Here is a 20,955-nt window from a genome sequence, read left to right as displayed (position 1 = left end):
CAAACTGGTTGCAAATATTCTCCTGGATAATAGAATGAATATGCTTACTCTATGGGGTTGTCAAATTCAGCAGATAAATTCAACTAATTCCAAAGAGGTGTCAAGTCATTAAAGTACAGGTGAAAAGACAAGGAGTCAGGCCACTCTTTTCCCCTATTTTAGCTCATGGAAATTGTATAACCTGTTAAGGGACCTGTTGATACTGGCGTTGAAGCTCAGTAGTAGTTTGCAATCTATTTTGAGCTCAAAAGGCTTGGTCTCAAGAACTGACAATTCTTATCAAGAATTGAAAGCAGGGGAAAGGTTGGGAAGCACAGCCAATATTCTGATGTTATTCCTGATAGATTTCTTTATAAATTGGAAAGTCATCATTAATGGAAAAGCCCTCTCAAAAGCTTATGAGAAACTAGGGTGGAACAGGTGCCCGGAAACCCAAACATATAACGTGCGAAGAAGAAAAGTAGCTGCATTTTAGACGGCTTACCTAGTAAGATTTTTCAGCCAAATTCTTTCCTTACTTTTTTAACTACATAAGTCACACACATGTGGCTGAACGCAGTGGGAACCAACAGGAGTAGCTTTGGGGGTTCTTTCTTCTCTCCCTCCTTCCCTCTCTTCCTTCCTTTTTTTCCCCTCCTCTATGGGCTCTCCCTGTCCTGTCCCTTAAATGTAATTTGGGCCGATTCTTGAACTTTCTAGTCTTTCTAGTTTGTTCCAGTCCAATTTGAAACTGCAGTTTCTCATCTAGAAGCTTTTCTGTATGAGAAGCGTTTTCCCCCCTGACTCAGAGGAAGGACTTGCTGTTGGTGTCTGGGTAGTACTTCCATTGTCATTGTTGCTAATTAGCTGAAATTTTCCATTTTGATCTCTTCTTCAAGCCCCTGTTTTAGAAAGGTGTCTAAAGTGTTGAGAATTTAGAAAATGTCAGATTACACTTCTGTTTTGAGTTTCATTTTATTTTGCTTAGTAAATGTAACTTGTGTGGTTATTTTTCTTGGGAATTAGTTCACTGTTATTTTATGACCCAATAAAAGGTCAATTTTTATGATTATTCTACACATTTTTAAAAATACTGTGTTTTCTCTGTCAATATGACTTTTTAAAATATCTGTTAGATTTTGTTAAAAGTGTTAAACAAGTCTTGTGTTGTTTTCCTCTATAGTCTCCCACATAATAAGACAAGAAACTTAAATAGTCTTCCCTTCAAGATGCAGCCCTCTCACCATGTCCGGTGTTACATCACGTGAGATTTTAGTTCCTGTTTTTTTTTTTTTTTTGCCATCTACATACATTTAATTTAAAATGTTTTTTTAATTTAATTTTTTTATACAGCAGGTTCTCATTAGTCATCAGTTTTATACACATCAGTGTATACATATCAATCTCAATCTCCCAATTCATCACACCACCCCCACCCCACCACTTCCCCCCTTGGTGTCCATACGTTTGTCCTCTACTTCTGTGTCTCAATTTCTGCCCTGCAAACCGGTTCATCTGTACCATTTTTCTAGATTCCACATATATGAGTTAATATATGATATTTGTTTTTCTCTTTCTGACTTACTTCACTCTGTATGACAGTCTCTAGATCCATCCACGTCTCAACAAATGACTCAATTTCGTTCCTTTTTATGGCTGAGTAATATTCCATTGTATATATGTACCACTTCTTCTTTATCCATTCGTCTGTTGATGGGCATTTAGGTTGCCTCCATGACCTGGCTATTGTAAATAGTGCTGCAGTGAACATTGGGGTGCATGTGTCTTTTTGAATTATGGTTTGCTCTGGGTATATGCCCAGTAGTGGAATTGCTGGATCATATGGTAATTTTATTTTTAGTTTTTTAAGGAACCTCCATACTGTTCTCCATAGTGGCTGTATCAATTTACATTCCCACCAACAGTGCAAGAGGGTTCCCTTTTCTCCACACCCTCTCCAGCATTTGTTGTTTGTAGATTTTCTGATGAAGCCCATTCTAACTGGTGTGAGGCGGTACCTCATTGTAGTTTTGATTTGCATTTCTCTAATAATTAGTGATGTTGAGCAGTTTTTCATGTGCTTCTTGGCCATCTGTATGTCTTCTTTGGAGAAATGTCTATTTAGGTCTTCTTTGGAGAAATGTCTATTTAGGTCTTCTGCCAATTTTTGGATTGGGTTGTTTTTTTTAAATTGAGCTGCATGAGGTGTTTATATATTTTGAAGACTAATCCTTTGTCCATTGATTCATTTGCAAATATTTTCTCCCATTCTGAGAGTTGTCTTTTTGTCTTGTTTATGGTTTCCTTTGCTGTGCAAAAGCTTTGGAGTTTCATTAGGTCCCATTTGTTTATTTTTTGTTTTTCTTTCCATTACTCTAGGAGGTGGATCAAAAAAGATCTTGCTGTGATTTATGTCAAAGAGTGTTCTTCCTATGTTTTCTTGTAAGAGTTTTAGTGTCCGGTCTTACATTTAGGTCTCTAATCCATTTTGAGTTTATTCTGGTTTATGGTGTTAGGGAGAGTTCTAATTTCATTCTTTTACATGTAGCTGTCCAGTTTTCCCAGCACCACTTATTGAAGAGACTGTCTTTTCTCCATTGTATATCCTTGCCTCCTTTGTCATACATTAGTTGACCATAGGTGCATGGGTTTATCTCTGGGCTTTCTAACTTGTTCCATTGATCTATGTTTCTGTTTTTGTGCCGGTACCATATTGTCTTGATTACTGTAGCTTTGTAGTATAGTCTGAAGTCAGGGAGTCTGATTCCTCCAGCTCCGTTTTTTTCCCTCAAGACTGCTTTGGCTATTCGGGGTCTTTTGTGTCTCCATACAAATTTTAAGACTTTTGTTCTAGTTCTGTAAAAAATGCCATTGATAATTTGATAGGGATTGCATTGAATCTGTAGATTGCTTTGGGTAGTATAGTCATTTTCATAATATTGATTCTTCCAATCCAAGAACATGGTATATCTCTCCATCTGTTGGTATCATCTTTAATTTCTTTCATCAGTGTCTTATACTTTTCTGCATACAGGTCTTTTGTCTCCTTAGGTAGGTTTATACCTAGGTATTTTATTCTTTTTGTCGCAGTGGTAAATGGGAGTGTTTCCTTAATTTCTCTTTCAGATTTTCATCATTAGTGTATAGGAATGCAAGAGATTTCTGTGCATTAATTTTGTATCCTGCAACTTTACCAAATTCGTTGATTAGCTCTAGTAGTTTTCTGGTGGCATCTTTAGGATTCTCTCTGTATAGTATCATGTCATCTGCAAACAGTGACAGTTTTACTTCTTCTTTTCCAATTTGTATTCCTTTTATTTCTTTTTCTTCTCTGATTGCCGTGGCTAGGACTTCCAAAACTATGTTGAATAATAGTGGTGAGAGTGGACATCCTTGTCTTGTTCCTGATCTGAGAGGAAATGCTTTCAGTTTTTCACCATTGAGAATGATGTTTGCTGTGGGTTTGTCATATATGACCTTTATTATGTTGAGGTAGGTTCCCTGTATGCCCACTTTCTGGAGAGTTTTTATCATAAATGGGTGTTGAATTTTGTCAAAAGCTTTTTCTGCATCTACTGAGATGATCATATGGTTTTTATTCTTCAATTTGTTAATATGGTGTATCACATTGACTGATTTGCGTATATTGAAGAATCCTTGCCTCCCTGGGATAAATCCCACTTGATCATGGTGTATGATCCTTTTAATGTGTTGTTGGATTCTGTTTGCTAGTATCTTGTTGAGGATTTTTGCATCTATATTCATCAGTGATATTGGTCTGTAATTTTCTTTTTTTGTAGTATCTTTGTCTGGTTTTGGTATCAGGGTTATGGTGGCCTCATAGAATGAGTTTGGGAGTGTTCCTTCCTCTGCAATTTTTTGGAAGAGTTTGAGAAGGATGGGTGTTAGGTCTTCTCTAAATGTTTGATAGAATTCACCTGTGAAGCCATCTGGTCCTGGACTTTTGTTTGTTGGAAGATTTTTAATCACAGTTTCAATTTCATTACTTGTGATTGGTCTGTTCATATTTTCTGTTTTCTTCCTGGTTCAGTCTTGGAAGGTTATACCTTTCTAAGAATTTGTCCATTTTTTCCAGGTTGTCCATTTTATTGGCATAGAGTTGCTTGTAGTAGTCTCTTACGATGCTTTGTGTTTCTGCAGTGTCTGTTGTAACTTCTCCTTTTTCTTTTCTAATTTTATTGGTTTGAATCCTCTCCCTCTTTTTCTTGATGAGTCTGGCTAATGGTTCATCAATTTTGTTTATCTTCTCAAAGAACCAGCTTTTAGTTTTATTGATCTTTGCTACTGTTTTCTTTGTTTCTATTTCATTTATTTCTGCTCTGATCTTTATGATTTCTTTCCTTCTGCTAACTTTGGGTTTTGCTTGTTCTTCTTTCTCTAGTTCCTTCAGGTGTAAGGTTAGATTGTTTATTTGAGATTTTTCTTGTTTCTTGAGGTAGGCTTGTATAGCTATAAACTTCCCTCTTAGAACTGCTTTTGCTGCATCCCATAGGTTTTGGATCATCATGTTTTCATTATCATTTGTCTCTAGGTATTTTTTGATTTGCTCTTTGATTTCTTCAGTGATCTCTTCATTATTTATTAACGTATTGTTTAGCCTCCATATGTTTGTGTTTTTTACGTTTTTTTCTCTGTAATTCATTTCTTATCTCATAACGTTGTGGTCAGAAAAGATGCTTGATATGATTTCAATTTTCTTAAATTTACTGAGGCTTGATTTGTGACCCAAGATGTGATCTATCCTGGAGAATGTTCCATTGCGCATTTGAGAAGAAAGTGTAATCTGCTGTTTTTGGATGGAATGTCCTATAAATATCAATTAAATCTATCTGGTCTATTGTGTCATTTAAAGCTTCTGTTTCCTTATTTATTTTCATTTTGGATGATCTGTCCATTGGGGTAAGTGAGGTGTTAAAGTCCCCCACTATTATTGTGTTACTGTCGATTTCCTTTTATAGCTGTTAGCAGTTGCCTTATGTATTGAGGTGCTCCTATGTTGGGTACATAAATATTTATAATTGTTATATCTTCTTGGGTTGATCCCTTGATCATTATGTAGTGTCCTTCCTTGTCTCTTGTAACATTCTTTATTTTAAAGTCTATTTTATCTGATATGAGTATTGCTACTCATGCTTTGATTTCCATTTGCATGGAATATCTTTTTCCATCCCCTCACTTTTAGTCTGTATGTGTCCCTAGGTCTAAAGTGGGTCTCTTGTAGACAGCATATATATGGGTCTTGTTTTTGTATCCATTCAGCAAGCCTGTGTCTTTTGGTTGGAGCATTTAATCCATTCATGTTTAAGGTAATTATCGATATGTATGTTCCTATGACCATTTTCTTAATTGTTTTAGGTTTGTTTTTGTAGGTCATTTTCTTCTCTTGTGTCTCCCACTTAGAAAAGTTCCTTTAGCATTTGTTGTAGAGCTGGTTTGGTGGTGCTGAATTCTCTTAGCTTTTGCTTGTCTGTAAAGCTTTTGATTCCTCCATCGAATCTGAATGAGATCCTTGCTGGGTAGAGTAATCTTGACTGTAGGTTCTTCCCTTTCATCACTTTATCATGCCACTCCCTTCTGGCTTGTAGAGTTTCTGGTGAGAAATCAGCTGTTAACCTTATGGGAGCTCCCTTGTATGTTATTTGTCATTTTTCCCTTGCTGCTTTCAATAATTTTTCTTTGCCTTTAATTTTTGCCAGTTTGATTACTATGTGTCTCGGCGTGTTTCTCCTTGGGTGTATCCTGTATGGGACTCTCTGCGCGTCCTGGACTTGGGTGGCTATTTCCTTTCCCATGTTAGGGAAGTTTTCGACTATAATCTCTTCAAATATTTTCTCGGGTCCTTTCTCTCTCTCTTCTCCTTCTGGGATCACTATAATGCGAATGGTGTTGCGTTTAATGTTGTCCCAGAGGTCTCTTAGGCTGTCTTCATTTCTTTTCATTTTTTCTTTATTCTGTTCTGCAGCAGTGAATTCCACCATTCTGTCTTCCAGGTCACTTATCCGTTCTTCTGCCTCAGTTATTCTGCTATTGATTCCTTCTAGTGTAGTTTTCATTTCGGTTATTGTATTGTTCATCTCTGTTTGTTTGTTCTTTAATTCTTCTAGGTCTTTGTTAAACATTTCTTGCATCTTCTCGATCTTTGCCTCCATTCTTTTTCCGAGGTCCTGGATCATTTTCACTATCATTATTCTGAATTCTTTTTCTGGAAGGTTGCCTATCTCCACTTCATTTAGTTGTTTTTCTGGGGTTTTGTCTTGTTTCTTCATCTGGTACATAGCCCTCTGCCTTTTCATCTTGTCTATCTTTCTGTGAATGTGGTTTTCGTTCCACAGGCTGCAGGATTGTAGTTCTTCTTGCTCCTGCTGTCTGCCCTCTGGTGGATGTCTACAGTGTTTTAAATTTGGATCCTCTGTCTTTGTTTTGGATTTATTTTCTTAGACGATGATAATCTTTTCCAATAAGGTGGGTGACAAACAATCCAAATCCTTGAACTGCCAAAAATGGTTTTACTTTTTTCTGACTCTTGAATGATGCACTTCAGCTATAGAGAGAATTCTCTTTAAAATGATTTTCCCACCAGCATCCAATGTGCTGATGTCAATCTGATTCTCATTCCCTTCTAGCTAATTTGTTGGCCTTCAGGATTTTCTTCATTCTTGAGGTTCTGAAATTTCACTTAGAGATCTATTTTTGTTTTCGTTTTTTTCAGTCCATTTTCTTTAATATAGTATTACTTCTGTTCTGGGAAATGAATTTCTTTCTCTCTCTCTCTTTATTGTGCATGCACGCTCAATCATTTTCTCTGCCACCCTCCCACCCCATCTCCCTTGCTCTTAGTATATTCTTCCCTCCAATCTGTTCTTTCTTTCAGCAACTCTTCTTAGAAAAATAGTGAAACTTCTGTGTATACTTTTGCGCTACATTCTTAGAGAATGCCAGTGGCCCAACTTTGCAAGTTATTAATTCACTCTCACTGTTATAGTAGCCTGTTCCTCTGTCAAGGAGACAATGTCCTATTCTATGCACGTAACAATGCTTATTTTAGATCATTTTATGCCTCTTGTTGCTTTAGTAAGTCTGATTCCTCATGTGTTCATTCAACAATATTTACCAGGCACACACGAGGATCCAGGCACTTTTCTGGTTGCTGGAGATTGAATTTGATGCCTCTGTCATGGTGTTAACTTTTCTCTTGGGTGTGTGATTCTGGTAGCAAGCTAGCACATCCTTTTCTATAGGTGACAGGCTATATAAACATCCTTTACCTGCAGCCAGAAGTACTTTTTTCATGTGCAAAGTGTCTTAAAATTTGAAAAGATTGACATAAAAATCCAGTTTTCCTAATTCTCTTGCCCTTCATTACTAACTGACATCACTGGTCTCTCTTTTTTGTTGTTGTTTTTTTAACAGTTGGCTGAAGCTGAATAGAGGCTGCTAGGATACGGCATGTTCTTCCCTATTACTTTAAGTCCAAATTATTTTCCTCCTGCAGACATTTACGTTTCTAATCCAACCCCATTCTAGACAAGAGTCCTCTTATTTCACAAATGAGGAAACTGATGTTGAGAATATAAAGCAACTTTCTCAAGGTCACACAGGTCATAATATGCAAGAAGCAATAACTCCAGTGCAGTTTTTCCTCTGCACTTTAAAAAGCTTCTGCTATGTGTGGGGGCTGGGGGCATATGAGAAATCTCTGTACCTTCCTCTCAATTTTGCTGTGAACCTAAAACTGCTCTTAAAAAATGTCTTAAAATTTTAAAAAAGAAGAAGAAAAAGCTTCTGCTTAAGACAGACCCCACTCAGGTCAATCAGTACTTCTCCAAGTGCTCAGACAAGTCAGGCAATATCAGTTCCGATTTCTTTCTCAAAATCTTCCCACTGCCTTCTATTCCTTTGTTTCACTCTGGTTGGGATTGTCTCTGGCACTGCTATAATCTGGGCATTCCCTTTGCTTCTCCTCTGTATTTAATTCCCATTTTCTGGACCTAAGAAGTTCTTTTTCTTTGCATTACTCTCACATTTTTTAAAAACACATCTTCTAGGAGCTTCCTAAGCTCTTAAAGGAGAAAAACATTCAAGATTTTGTGTATCTAATCATATCTCTATTCTGTTTTCACACTTGACTGATAATTTACCAAGGTATAAAATTCTACTTTAAAATAACTTCCCTCCTTAAATCAACTATACTTCAATAAAATAAATTTTTTAAAAATTAAAAAAAAACTTTCCTCCAGAATTTTAAAGCCATTGTTCTGCTTTCAGCATCACTGGTGATAACACCAGTGCCATTGTGATTCCTGCCATTTGTCTATGACTGGTTTTCTTTCTCTGGAACCTTTCAGAATCTTCACTTTACTTGTAGACTTAATATCTCACAATTATATACCTTACTTGGCTTCTGTTTTTCATGCACTGAACTGAGCATTCTATGAGGATTTTCAGTTTGGAGAGACGAGTATTATTTCTCAGACAATTTCACCGCCTCCATTTCCTTTAAAAAAAATTTTGTTTTTTTTAGAACTTTTATTCTAAATGTTAGATCTCTTAGATTGAGCATAATTTTCTTATCTTTTCATCCTTGACTTTCATCTTTCTTCTCTGAGAAATTCTCTTCTAATTTAACCTTCTGTTGACTCCCATATTTCATTTTTAACATTTTTACTTTTGGAGAGCTCTTGTTCTCTGATTTCCACAGCATTCTGTTCTTTTTTTTGGGATACAATATCTTCTTTTATTTCTTTGAGATTGTTAATCATAGTGTTGTTGTTTTTTTTTAAATCAAGCTTCCTTCTGACCTACAGATTGCCTGTTTCCTCCAATATTTTATCCATATTCTTTCTTCCTTCCCCTCTCCCCTTTTTTATAGTAGCTTTCCTCCAGTGTCCGTTGAACCTTAAATATACATTCATATTTAAGTGTGATGCTCCAAGATGCTGATTGGAAGATCTGGGTGGGGTAGCATTTGTTGGCTGGTAAACTTCATTGTATGATGAACAGTGAAGGTAGTAAACAGCCCTTTAAATTGTGGGTCCCAAAAGTCATTGTGAGGACATCTTCCTTCTAGAGCCATTCATCTTCTCTAGGAAGAAGTCCTTCAGTCCTGCCAGGACTGGTGGAAACAGTACATGTGGCATTTTGGGGAAGATGACCAAGGGTCCCAGAGGTCAGCCAGATGTCCACTTAAACCTCTTCTTTTCAGCCTATACCTCACCTTGTCCTTTTGGGCTTGTACCCTCTAAATACTACCCAATTTCTACAAAGCGTAAATCTTTTCTGCAAGGAGCAGGTTAGGGGTGGTTGGCTGATTTCAGCAGGGAAAAGAGTCCTGCCAAGGTTTAATTATCTGTATACAGACTTTCAGCCAATTCCCTATTAACAACCACATGCTCCTCTCTCTTTCCAAGTTGCCTCCAGGTTCTTATACTTGTTTTTTCTTCCAAGAAGATGTTGAAATATTTCCTCTGCTCACGTCTCCTCTCTGCTTATGGTTTAATAAATGTTATACTCCTTTACTGGTATTTTAGTAGAGATTTGCTGAGGAAGAGAGATGGATACATGTTATCAATCTGCTAGGATGAACTAAAAATCTGGCTGAATAACTGTATCCTGTAATTGCTAGAAAAATCTCATTTATTCACTCCCAGATGCAATAAAGTTTGCATATTCTTAAACAGTCCTAAAAAAGGAATTAATTAGTATCACATTTTATAAATCCTGCAACACAGAACTGTGTGAATCTAGGAGATCGAAAGCATCAACTTCTCCTCTAGCTAACACTTTTAAAATATAAATACTTTCACCATTTGCCTTAACTACATTTCATATTGAGATGGCATGCCTTTAAATAAAAACATCTTAAAATTGAAAACTAAAATTCCATTTTCATCTGTATATACCATGTGACTTTTCTGGGCACAGGCGATTCATGGTTTTTGTGATTTATTTTTAGAGGAGAACACTAAAGAATGGAACAACCACAGCTTGTTACTTTGCAACAATTCACACTGACTCATCGCTGCTCCTTGCGGAAATTACAGGTGAGGAGATGAAAGGATGATTTACGGGCACGTGAAGCATCCAGACCATGCCGGCAGTGACTTATACTTGTGAGCAGTCCTGCCTTTTAATTGCTAGAATTTAAGCACTGCACTTCTTGCAAGTAATTAGGTATTTGTGTATCACTGTGGCCCTTGAACTTTTTCTGTTGTTTAAGTAATTTGATTATTTACTTTTAGTTTTTGGCTGCAGAATGATGTGAATGGGTCTGAATTTTGTGTATTAATTTAGGGCTTTTTGGAGCAGGTTTACTAATTCTAGCAATAGCAACAGTTTATCTATCAGCAGATAGATCTTAGCTGTTGGCTAGACTCAGGGCACTATGCTAGATGCTGGGAACACAGTAAAACGGAAAATAGTCTCTGCTCTTGAGGAACCAGACAGGATTAACTGATTAATAGGTACATGCACTGATTAATGACTTTAGTAATAGCTGTAGTGCTTTTACTAGATGCCTGGTATTGTGCAAAGAACTCTACGTGGATTAGGTCAGCTCAGTTGCAAACAGCCTTCTGGAGCAATTATTCAGGTCCTTGTGTTACAGATGGATAAACTGATGCTCAGAGAGGTTATGTAACATGCCCAAGTCACACAGCTAGTAAGCAGAGCTGAGACTGGATTTACACGGATGATTCCAAAACCTGTACCCAGTACAGTGCCTAGCACATAGCAGGTGCTCAGTAAATACTGTTGACTGATGTGCTGACACTCCTGCTTGCTGGCCAAGGTAGTTTATACCAAAGACCTCAAGGGTGACACTGAAAGTAAATATTGCAAATTTTGGAGGAGACAGAATGAACCCAGAATTGGATCACCTGGGAAGATTTCATTGAAGGGATCTTTAAATTGGGCTTTGAAGGGAAGATAAAATGAGGAGAGAGGAAAATGCCTTTCAGACAGGAAAGATGACATGGGGGTATGGGTATGGGGACAGGAACATTCATAGTGGATATACAGGAGGCAGGGAACAGAGTAGCTGAACTAAAGGGAAGGATTCATGGCATGGTGGGATGGGAGAGGTTGGGCAGAGGGGATGGTTCAGTCTCTGGAGAGATTCAAATATGCATCAGACTCAAAAAAGTTTTCAGCGAGATGAGGTATGTGATGAAGGTGGTGTTTTAAGGAAGAGTAATCTAATGGCCAGGTATTACAGTGAATTACAGGGGAAAGAGAGCAGTAGAAAGACTTCTGAAAGACTCAAGACAGAGGTGGAGACATTGTTGAAAAAATGAACATTGCCTCATGTAGCATCAACTTTCTAGCTGAAATAGAATTCCTCTAGCACCTCTGATAAGCATGAGGTTCTTCAGTGCTGAGAACTGCTGGTAGGAGTAAGTAAAATCCCCCACAGATAATGATATTGGCACTGCTACACTTAAGAATAGCGACAGTATCTTTTCTAAGCCCTATGTGCCAGCCACTTTACATACATTATTGGGTATAGTCCTCATAACCCTGCACATAGCAGAGGACACTGGGCACATCTGGTTTTAGACCTTAAGCAAATAATATCCTTCATTCTGGGAGTAATCAGAGGAGTAAGGTGCTAATGGGAGAACCTTTACTACTTACAGAATTGATCGGGGTCTTGTTGTTATTGTTCTTAAATGGTGTGATGATCTTTTACATTCTCACTTATGTTTTTATAACGATTTTAATTTAAGATGTTTTAAAGAGGCTTAGGAAAGGTACAGTTTGGGAAAGAAACATGACTTTAGATTCTTTTTGTGTGTGTCTCACAGATAAATTCGGGCAGCGGGCATTTGTGGGCAAAGTCTGCATGGATTTGAATGACACTGTTCCAGAATACAAGGAAACTACTGAGGAATCAATCAAGGAAACAGAGAGGTATGTTTGTCTTGATTTGTCTTATGGATGGAGTTGGAGATGGGAAAAAGAAACCTCTTTAACCCAGGCAGAATGTGCACATATATCACTGCCTGGGTTTGCCTAACTTCATGAAATTGATCTGATCCTAAGGAAAATGTTGCATGTCAGTACTATTTTTGTATATCAAATCATATTTTAAAGCCTCTGGGAACTTGTTATAGGAGTCCTAGGGCAAATCCCTTTATAAAATGAAGGATTTTTTAAAAAGTAAATGATTTACCCACTCCCTGTCCTTCGTTATAGACTGGGGCTTCTCCTATAGATTAAACTTGCACTAAGTGTCTGTGGCCCGCTCATCAAATTACTTTTGGTTGTGGGTCATCCTATTGCTTGAGATCATGTGCTTTTGTTATGTTCTTTTTATTTTACATGGGGATATGCTAGTGATACCATAGGTACTTTTTCTATATTTCTTTAATGGCTTTTCCATGGTGCCTTGAGGATTTGACAAGGAATTGTGTTGTATGACACTCAACATCCAAGAGATATAGAAGAAAATTCTTTAGGTTTAAATCTTGCCTAAGACCAAACATATCCTGATGCAAGTTTGAGAAGTCCAGCTTTTCTCCATTCCCCAGGCCTCCTTCACCTTAAGTGTGTCCTCTGAAAAGGGTGGCTTAGGTGCTGCTATGTTCCCATAGAGAGAAGGAAGCACACACTTTCCCTTTAGCATTTGGCCATGTGCTCAACTTTTCTATCAATCTGTGTTTGTGGAAATAGTGAACCCTGATTCACATTTTATTCTTAAAGGATTACCAGAAAACAGGAAGCCATAGCTCATAAATATTTCCAGCCAGGGCAGAAACAGTCATTTCATAGGCCCTACAGATACCACCATCGCTGCAGATATAATTGGTAAGATCACCATCCCTGTCACTACCCATTTCACAACCATGTCAGGCCTATTCCTTCTGCTTTACTCCAACATCCATGCCCAGTAGGACTCAGCCTTTGAAAATAAATGATGCTATTGTGATTTTGTGAGCAAGCAGCTTCCACTTTAGGGAAACTGGGAGTAGAGAGCCCCATGGCTTCTAAACACCTCCAGATACATAGGACTCCATGACTCTGATATCCATGGAACATAACATACTGCAGTATTCCCCCAAACAGAGCTTAAGCTAGTAGAATGGCTTGAGTGCTGTGGGAATACTTGTGAACAGCCCGGCTGATGTCAGATGATAAAATTGCATTTCCCTGTGATTTTGCACTCCATCGCTCTGGCTGCAAATGAGAAAGCAGGGTAATTACTTATTAATCCTTAATTAGTGGTGGTGCAACATGTGCAGCATTAGAAATGTTTACATGGAAATTAGGACATGTAAGGGTCATGTGTTCATGCTTTTAAAAAATTAATTTGAAAAATACCTAAAATTTCTAACTTCCCGTTTGTTGCATTATTTCAGATTTGTGTCAGAAATGCTCCAAAGGAATGTAAGTAAACTTGTTCCCAGCTCGTTTTTTAATTCCCTTCCTGTTAGTTGTAGGATTTGTTATTAAGCTGTTTGGTAGAGGTTAGCCTGTGTACGTTTGGCTTATTCCATGCACGCAGAAGTATTTTCCTGAAGCCTTAAATTGTTTTCATGGTGGATGCATCAACTTAGCTCAGGGAAGGTCAGGCGTTTTTTACTTTCTCAGTGGTTTTCCCTCCCTCACCTGTGGAACCTTCTAATTTCATAGGACAGGCCGGTGGGGAGGTGGGAGAGGGCTTCATGGATGTAGACAGATTGGTGGCAACTGGATGTTGTGGCATGGTTTGTTGGCTACATCACCACTGGCTCTGGCCTCTTGTACCGCCTGATCTGGTCTGAAACACAGGTGGTGTCCAGCCCTGATGCCCCAGCCAGACTGCCTTGGTCCATAGATGGCGTGGCATGTCATGTGGCCTGCAGGCACTCAGCCAGGCACCCCGTTCCACAGTGCCCCGGTGTTGGTGATCCTGTGAAGACAGTGCTGTCTTCTGTCCCACCCCCAGCAGGCTGGTCTATGGCTGTACTGTGCAGTCTCTTAGATTTGCAAACCAGACTCTTCCCTCACCATTTTTTAAGGTCTGATTGGAAGCCATAGGAAACCTCAGTATTTCTTTCAGTCTAATCTTGGGAGACCTAGGTGCAGCTTTGTGGATCCTTATCCTCACCACTCTTCTATGAGTCCTTCTCTACTGCTCAGCCACAAAGGTGACATCAGAGCCATTCCTGCAACTAATTAACAGTCCTCAGGGAGGCCATGGCCAGCATACCACCCCAAGATGTAGAAAGGGGAACAAGCCACCACTTCATTCTTAGTCTTCCCAGCACTCTCCTTTAAAACGTCTCCTCTGCCTCCTAATTCTCTTCATAAAAGCCACCCAGTCTAGGCCTGGTCTGAGCCTTCATGTGCCTTGCATTTGAGATGGTATCTTCTTCCATTGAACTTGGTGCTACAGAATATACCCTTCCTTGTTCTCATCCATGAGCCATTTCCATGAAACCCAGCACTTCCACCCACTCTCTAGGAATGAAGGACTATCCCTAGAGATGAAGACATAAAATCATTTTGTGGTATGATATGCATTTCCTTACCAAGTGTTTTTGATTATTTCCAGTATTCTAGAGTGCAGCCCATAGTGACACCACGTTTTTCCCTTTCCTGCTCTGAGACTTTGTTGGGTGAACTTGGAAACATTGCGAAGACCCGTGATTTGCACATTCAGGTGGGCATTTTTCTCCTATTTGCCTCTGTCTAGACCTGCAAGACTTCTCTGTACCCTAAATTCTGGCAGTAATCTCATAATCTCCAATTCTTTTACTGAGATTATGGAGGAGGTGGGTTTCCCCTTTTCTCTTTTAGTTCTTTTGGTTGGCAATTAACATGACATAAAGCAGATTAATAGGAGAAAATCAAATTTATTACGTGCGCACAGGAAATCCACAGAAGTATGAAGAATTCCAAAGACAGCAAGGCAAGGTGAGGTATATATATATTCTGGACTAAGTAGAAGGAAGCAGGGGTCTGAGGTTTCAAGGGGAAATAAGGTAATTCACTGGAAGATAAAAAGTGTTAATATTTGGTAAACAAAAGTTTTCTGAACCATTCATTCAAAGACAATGGGACACAGACAAGTTTGATCAAATGGGCTTTGCTAGGTTCCTCTTGTCTACCATGCCTAATACCTTACTACAGTTATCTGTGGTAATAGATCCTTCCTCAGACAGGCCTCCTATCTTAAATTCTTTTAGGTGGTAAGGAGGGAGTTCAGAGGTTCTTCCTGAGTCTTTTGGGCCTTGATTAGTTTTTAACTCAAAATAGTCTACATGCCAGAGTGGCACATCTTGGGGGCGGCCTGCCTTTAGCCCCATAAGATCTCAAGAGACAGCATCATAGGACATAAGGTCCCTTACAGATATCACCTAAATCTAGTTCTTTAATTTTTTAGTTAAAAAAAGTTAAGAAACCTGAAGTTCCTTTTGCCTTCAGTCTTCTCTGATCTGGCTCCGAGAGATGAGAACATCTTAAGTAACCAAGCAAGATCAATGGCAAACTGGTTACCTGTTCTCTGTAGGATACATTTAATGCATTTCTTTCCTGCTCTCTTTTATTTGATACTTTCTCAGTGTTCTAGTCCTTCCTTTTTGGAGGAACCATCTATTATTTGAAAAACAAAAAGAACCTAATTTCCACCTTACCAAAATGGATTTAAAAGCCCTTTTGTTCCAAGTTTCTTAATTTAAAATCAGGAACAAAACAGTATATCTTACTTTGTCATTAAGCAGTTGCAATTTAGGAATAAAACACTTTCTAAATCTTCCAGCTGGGTTAAAATTGGGAGCTCCCCTTCCCCCATCCAAACTTCATTACATACTGCACTAAAATTCTCCCTCTTAAGAGCTATCTTAAAACAAAGGGCATGTCAGGGAAAGGCAACACATAGATCCTATATCATTCTGTAGGGTGGAAGCGTTTTTTTTTTTAAGATTTATCTTGTTAGGACTCATTAACTATTTTCATCCCCCCCCCCCTTTTTTTTTTGATGGGCTGTGATATTCAATCCCACACAATTGTAGGGGAGGAAAAAGTTATCCTTGACCTATTTAGGGTCCCTGGCTGGGCCTGAAAACTAAACTGACAAAGCTAAACAGGAGAAAAGCATACAAATTTATATAAGGTTTACATGGCACAGCAGCCTTTATAAGGAAACAAAGACACAAAGAAACAGACCTGAGTATTTTTATGTTAGGTGTGGTGACAAGTGTACAGTCCTGGAGGAACATAAGTTAAGGAGTACAAGGTAAGTATAGTAAACTGGGGGAAACTTAGCAAGGCCTGTTTCTTCTTGGTTCCCTTTGTCTTCAGAGATAAGGATGCTCCTTTCTTCTATGTATAGGGCGGGGACCTCTCATTTATGACTTTTATGACCTGTTTCAGGGGAAAAGGGTGGGGGCAAGATCAGAGTGACCTTCCTGCTTCTGCCATTTTCTCAAACTCCTTCGGCTTAAAATATTCAGTATTCCAACGTGGCATATTTTGGGTTCATGTGTCCTGAATCCCAGAAACACACAACAAAATCAAATATATACTTACTGGGGGTGTATATATGTGTATAAGTGCATATACTCAAATCTATCAAAATGACACAAATCTTCTCTTCTGATGCCCATGCCCATTTCTTCAGTGGTCTGGAGTTCCTCAAGGCCAAGGATAGAACTCATTCTGCAGGTGGAACATTCTGTTTTTAGTCCATTGCTGTTTTTTTCTTTTATTTATTTGATTACGCATACTCTACCTCAAGGAGAAAGGGAAATGGCATTGCTGTTCTTGGAAGTGGTAACTTGCTCATGAGTTATTTCCCATAGTATATGGTCATCACCAGTTGGTGAGAAATGATTTTTGTTTTAGGTGAGGGGTTGGGATGGTGACACTTATGTTGTGTCTCCAAAACACTTTATGCTGTCTCAGGTTTGTGGTGCCCTGGAGAAAGGAGAGTGTGGGAGCCAGGACTCACTTGTTTTGCTTGCGTGTGGATTCTTATAGGCTCTTCCTTGACGACTGCAGGACTCCCTAGCTCTGTTATTTTCAAACTGTTTCCTGCAGAAGAACTCATCCTGGAAGCTGACAAAGGGGATAGAATGGGGACAGGGTCCCAGAGTCCTAACCCTGCTTCATCCTGCATAGCAACTTGTTTATGCTGTTTACATATTGAATTTCTATGATTTTTTAAATAAGAATAACACATCTAAAGCTAAAAGAATTTGGAAAATCACTCATCTAGCCCAACCCTTTTATTTGAGAGATGAGAAAATGGAGGCCCAAAGAAAACAATGGACTCAACCCTAAGACACATAACTAGGGTCAGAACTTGGGCTAAAATTCAGCTTTTTAATTCAAATTTCAGCTTTCTATGAGGGAACCATGCTCTGTCCTTTTGATGGCCAATGAACTCTTCTTAAACGGCCAACACCAGAAGAAGCAGGTGACCATGAATAGCTAGGCTCTTGACTCTCTTCAAGGAGTACTTTTTATTTTTACTTATTCTTGCTATAGTTTGGAATTTGAAAAGACTTTGTCAGAAAAACATTACATGGGTTAGGGTTAGGATATTACATGTTCATATAATTACATTTTCATAGTTTCTTTGTCATATATATCTTATAAGAATTGTTTCAAATAAAATACACAAGAATCTTCATTTTTTTTACATAGGCAAGTAGAAACCATCCATATCATTTGGGGGTAGGAAGTATAATTTCTAATGGTATTTTACATTAAAAAATTGAAAATATTTCTTTTCTTTTAGAGCCATATAAGTGAAAATCGTGATGAAGTTAAAGCTGTGAAAAACTTATACCCTGGTTATAAAAACTACACAGATGTGTATGATAAAAACAATCTTCTGACAAATAAGGTAAGTTGTACATCATGATATAATCTATATGAAGTAGGGCATATTTATCTAAATTTTAAAATCTCAGTAGTAACCTTCAGACTTCTATAATACACGTGCATTTCCCAAACTAAAGTACAGAGTGTGCATATGCATGTGTGCGTAGAATTAAAAATGGGCCTGAAGTTTCATCCCTAATGAATAAATCATTAAATTTATTGGTAAATAAATCTAAAAGCTTCTTTGAGGTGGGAATGTCATGTGGTCCAAGGACATTTTGTCAGTATCCATTAGAATGTAAATGTGCATTCCTTGGAGTTAGAAAATGTATTTCTGAAGATCCATTCTGTAAGGACTATGAATAGGGATGTTAATTACATATGAAGGTTAAAAAATGGCTATCAGTGGGAAATTGTTTAAATTATAGAACATACATAATTAGAATTTTCTCCAACATTCACAAAGAATGAGGTATACAGACTTACAAGGAAGAGTGTGTGTACAGTATTGTTTGATATGTGTGTATACGTGCGGGTGCATGCTCACTTAGCAAACACTGTCTGGAAGACACACATTGAACGTTAAAAGTGATCCTGAGGGAGAAAGCAGAGGACTTTTTACTTTTTATTTTTAAACGCTCTAAGATTGCTCTGTAAAAGAAATGAGTATTACTACATTTATAATTAAACAATTTTAAGTTAATTAAAATTAATATGAGTGAGGAGAGACCTGATTACAACAATATACCCCCTGGCCTTGGCATTTAATGAAATGCATGAACTGCATGGAGAGTTTAACTATTACAGCAAATAAATTCTTAGGGACTCTGTGCTCAGAGATCTGAATGTGACTAATTTGAAAGGTTAATACTCTGCATAGATCTTGTTTATGCTACATCATAATTTTCATCCTCCTCTAGATATATTTCTATATAATTAATAAATTAGCCTTCAATTTGCATGTTAATTTTACTTGCATAGAGGTCAACTGGACCAACCCTCATTTACTTTATAGATTAAAAAAAAGAGAAAAAGATCCACAAATGTGTGGCACTTTCGTAATCCAATGTTTTCACAGGCCTTTTCTGAGGTGTAACTTGTACACAGTGATTTTATACAAACAGGTAATCATCAGTGTTCTTGTGAAGATGATAACAGATAAGTTACAGCTTTTATGTGCACCTATAATATCTTATTGTGAGTGAGGACTGACTTAAGCATTTTTGAGCGGTAGACTCCACATAGGATGCTCTTCTCTCTAGACAGTGATGGCACATGGCTGCTACCTTTCCGAAGAAGAACTGGATGTATTCAGGGAACGAGGAGCATCCATCTCGCATTGTCCCAATTCTAACTTATCGTAAGTAGGCAATTATTGATTAGTAGATTATGAACGTTTGTGTTGCAAAGTAGCAGCCAAATACCTTTGTTTTCTCAGTCATTCCTCCAGTATCTCTCTTCTGTAGTTATGTTCAATTGGGATGTGAACTACATAGAAGGATACCTACCTATACTGTACTGGGGAGACAGAGAGCACTTAAAAGAGGCTATTTTTTGCAGAGTATGCATTTGAAGAGCACCACATCTCTTAAAATTTCTGAGTTTTCACAAAACAGAACAATAGGAAATAGAGTTCAAAACCAATAGCACTGAGAACTTAGAGCTAAGGACCGAAAGAGTGGGTGTGCCAACCAGGTGTTCCAGAGAGAGTGTACTGACCTCTTATTACTTTGTGTTGTACAAACTACTAGAAATGTGCACATTACCAGAAATGGTGCAATGCTACTAGAAGCCAGCACCCTTCAGTAAATGTCATGCTGCTATATCTGACGAGACGCACTTAGGAGGGGCCTTGTCCTACTGTAATTCGCCCAAGCAAAATTTTTATTTATACCTGGTTCTTAACCTTTGAAAGGTTATAGATGCATAAGGGAATCAGATGAAACTTGTGGCCTGTATCTTCAGGAAAAAAAGCCCATAGACATAAAAATGCTGCATCTAATTTCAGGGAATTCATAGATTCCATAATGCCAATCCTTGGACGCTAGGCTAAGAATTCATGCTCCATGATTAGATACAGAAAGGATTTCTCATTTCTTGTGTTAGTTGGCCCAGAACAGAGCTAGAGGCAGGTTGGGGTGGATCATTCATATATTCATTCAATAAATTTATTAGCTTCTGCTAGATTTTTTTCTTAACATCTTTACTGGAGTATAATTGCTTTACAATGGTGTTAATTTCTGCTTTATAACAAAGTGAATCAGTTATACATATACATATATCCCCATATCTCTTCCCTCTTGCGTCTCCCTCCCTCCCACCCTCCCTATCCCACCCCTCTAGGTGGTCACAAAGCACCGAGCTGATCTCCCTGTGCTGTGCGGCTGCTTCCCACTAGCTATCTATTTTACATTTGGTAGTGTACATATGTCCACGCCACTCTCTCACCTTGTCCCAGCTTACCCTTCCCCCTCTCCATATCCTCAAGTCCATTCTCTAGTAGGTCTGCGTCTTTATTACCGTATTGCCCTTAGGTTCTTCATGACCTTTTTTTTTAACTTCTTAGATTGCATATATACGTGTTAGCATACGGTATTTATTTTTCTCTTTCTGACTTACTTCACTCCGTATGACAGACTCTAGGTCCATCCACCTCACTACAAATAAGTCAATTTTGTTTTTTTTTATGGCTGAGTAATATTCCATTGTATATATGTGCCACATCTTCTTTATCCATTCATCTGTTGATGGACACTTAGGTTGCTTCCATGTCCTGGCTATTGTAAAGAGTGCTGCAATGAACATTGTGGTACATGACTCTTTTTGAATTATGGTTTTCTCAGGGTATATGCCCAGTAGTGGGATTGCTGGGTCATATGGTAGTTCTATTTTTAGTTTTTTAAGGAACCTCCATACTGTTCTCCATAGTGGCTGTATCAATTTACATTCCCACCAACAGTGCAGGAGGGTTCCCTTTTCTCCACACCCTCTCCAGCATTTATTGTTTGTAGATTTTTTGATGATGGCCATTCTGACTGGTGTGAGATGATACCTCATTGTAATTTTGATTTGCATTTCTCTAATGATTAATGATGTTGAGCATTCTTTCATGTGTTTGTTGGCAATCTGTATATCTTCTTTGGAGAA

At 38.1% G+C, this 20,955-nt stretch overlaps 1 protein-coding gene across 1 annotated transcript in view; it reads left to right on the top strand.

The window, feature by feature from the left end:
- Positions 1 to 20,955, top strand: part of GDA (guanine deaminase) — a 126,041-nt gene that overhangs the window by 61,885 nt on the left and 43,201 nt on the right. The window contains exons 4-9 of the mRNA XM_061201187.1: positions 9,953 to 10,040; positions 11,802 to 11,907; positions 13,356 to 13,383; positions 14,534 to 14,641; positions 17,723 to 17,830; positions 19,071 to 19,168. Coding sequence (XP_061057170.1) covers positions 9,953 to 10,040; positions 11,802 to 11,907; positions 13,356 to 13,383; positions 14,534 to 14,641; positions 17,723 to 17,830; positions 19,071 to 19,168 — 536 coding nt within the window. The remainder of the gene's footprint in view (positions 1 to 9,952; positions 10,041 to 11,801; positions 11,908 to 13,355; positions 13,384 to 14,533; positions 14,642 to 17,722; positions 17,831 to 19,070; positions 19,169 to 20,955) is intronic.

The sequence above is a fragment of the Eubalaena glacialis genome, chromosome 9 (genome assembly GCF_028564815.1).
Source record: "Eubalaena glacialis isolate mEubGla1 chromosome 9, mEubGla1.1.hap2.+ XY, whole genome shotgun sequence".
Lineage (NCBI taxonomy): Eukaryota > Metazoa > Chordata > Mammalia > Artiodactyla > Balaenidae > Eubalaena > Eubalaena glacialis.
This window is presented reverse-complemented; position numbering and strand designations above follow the sequence as displayed.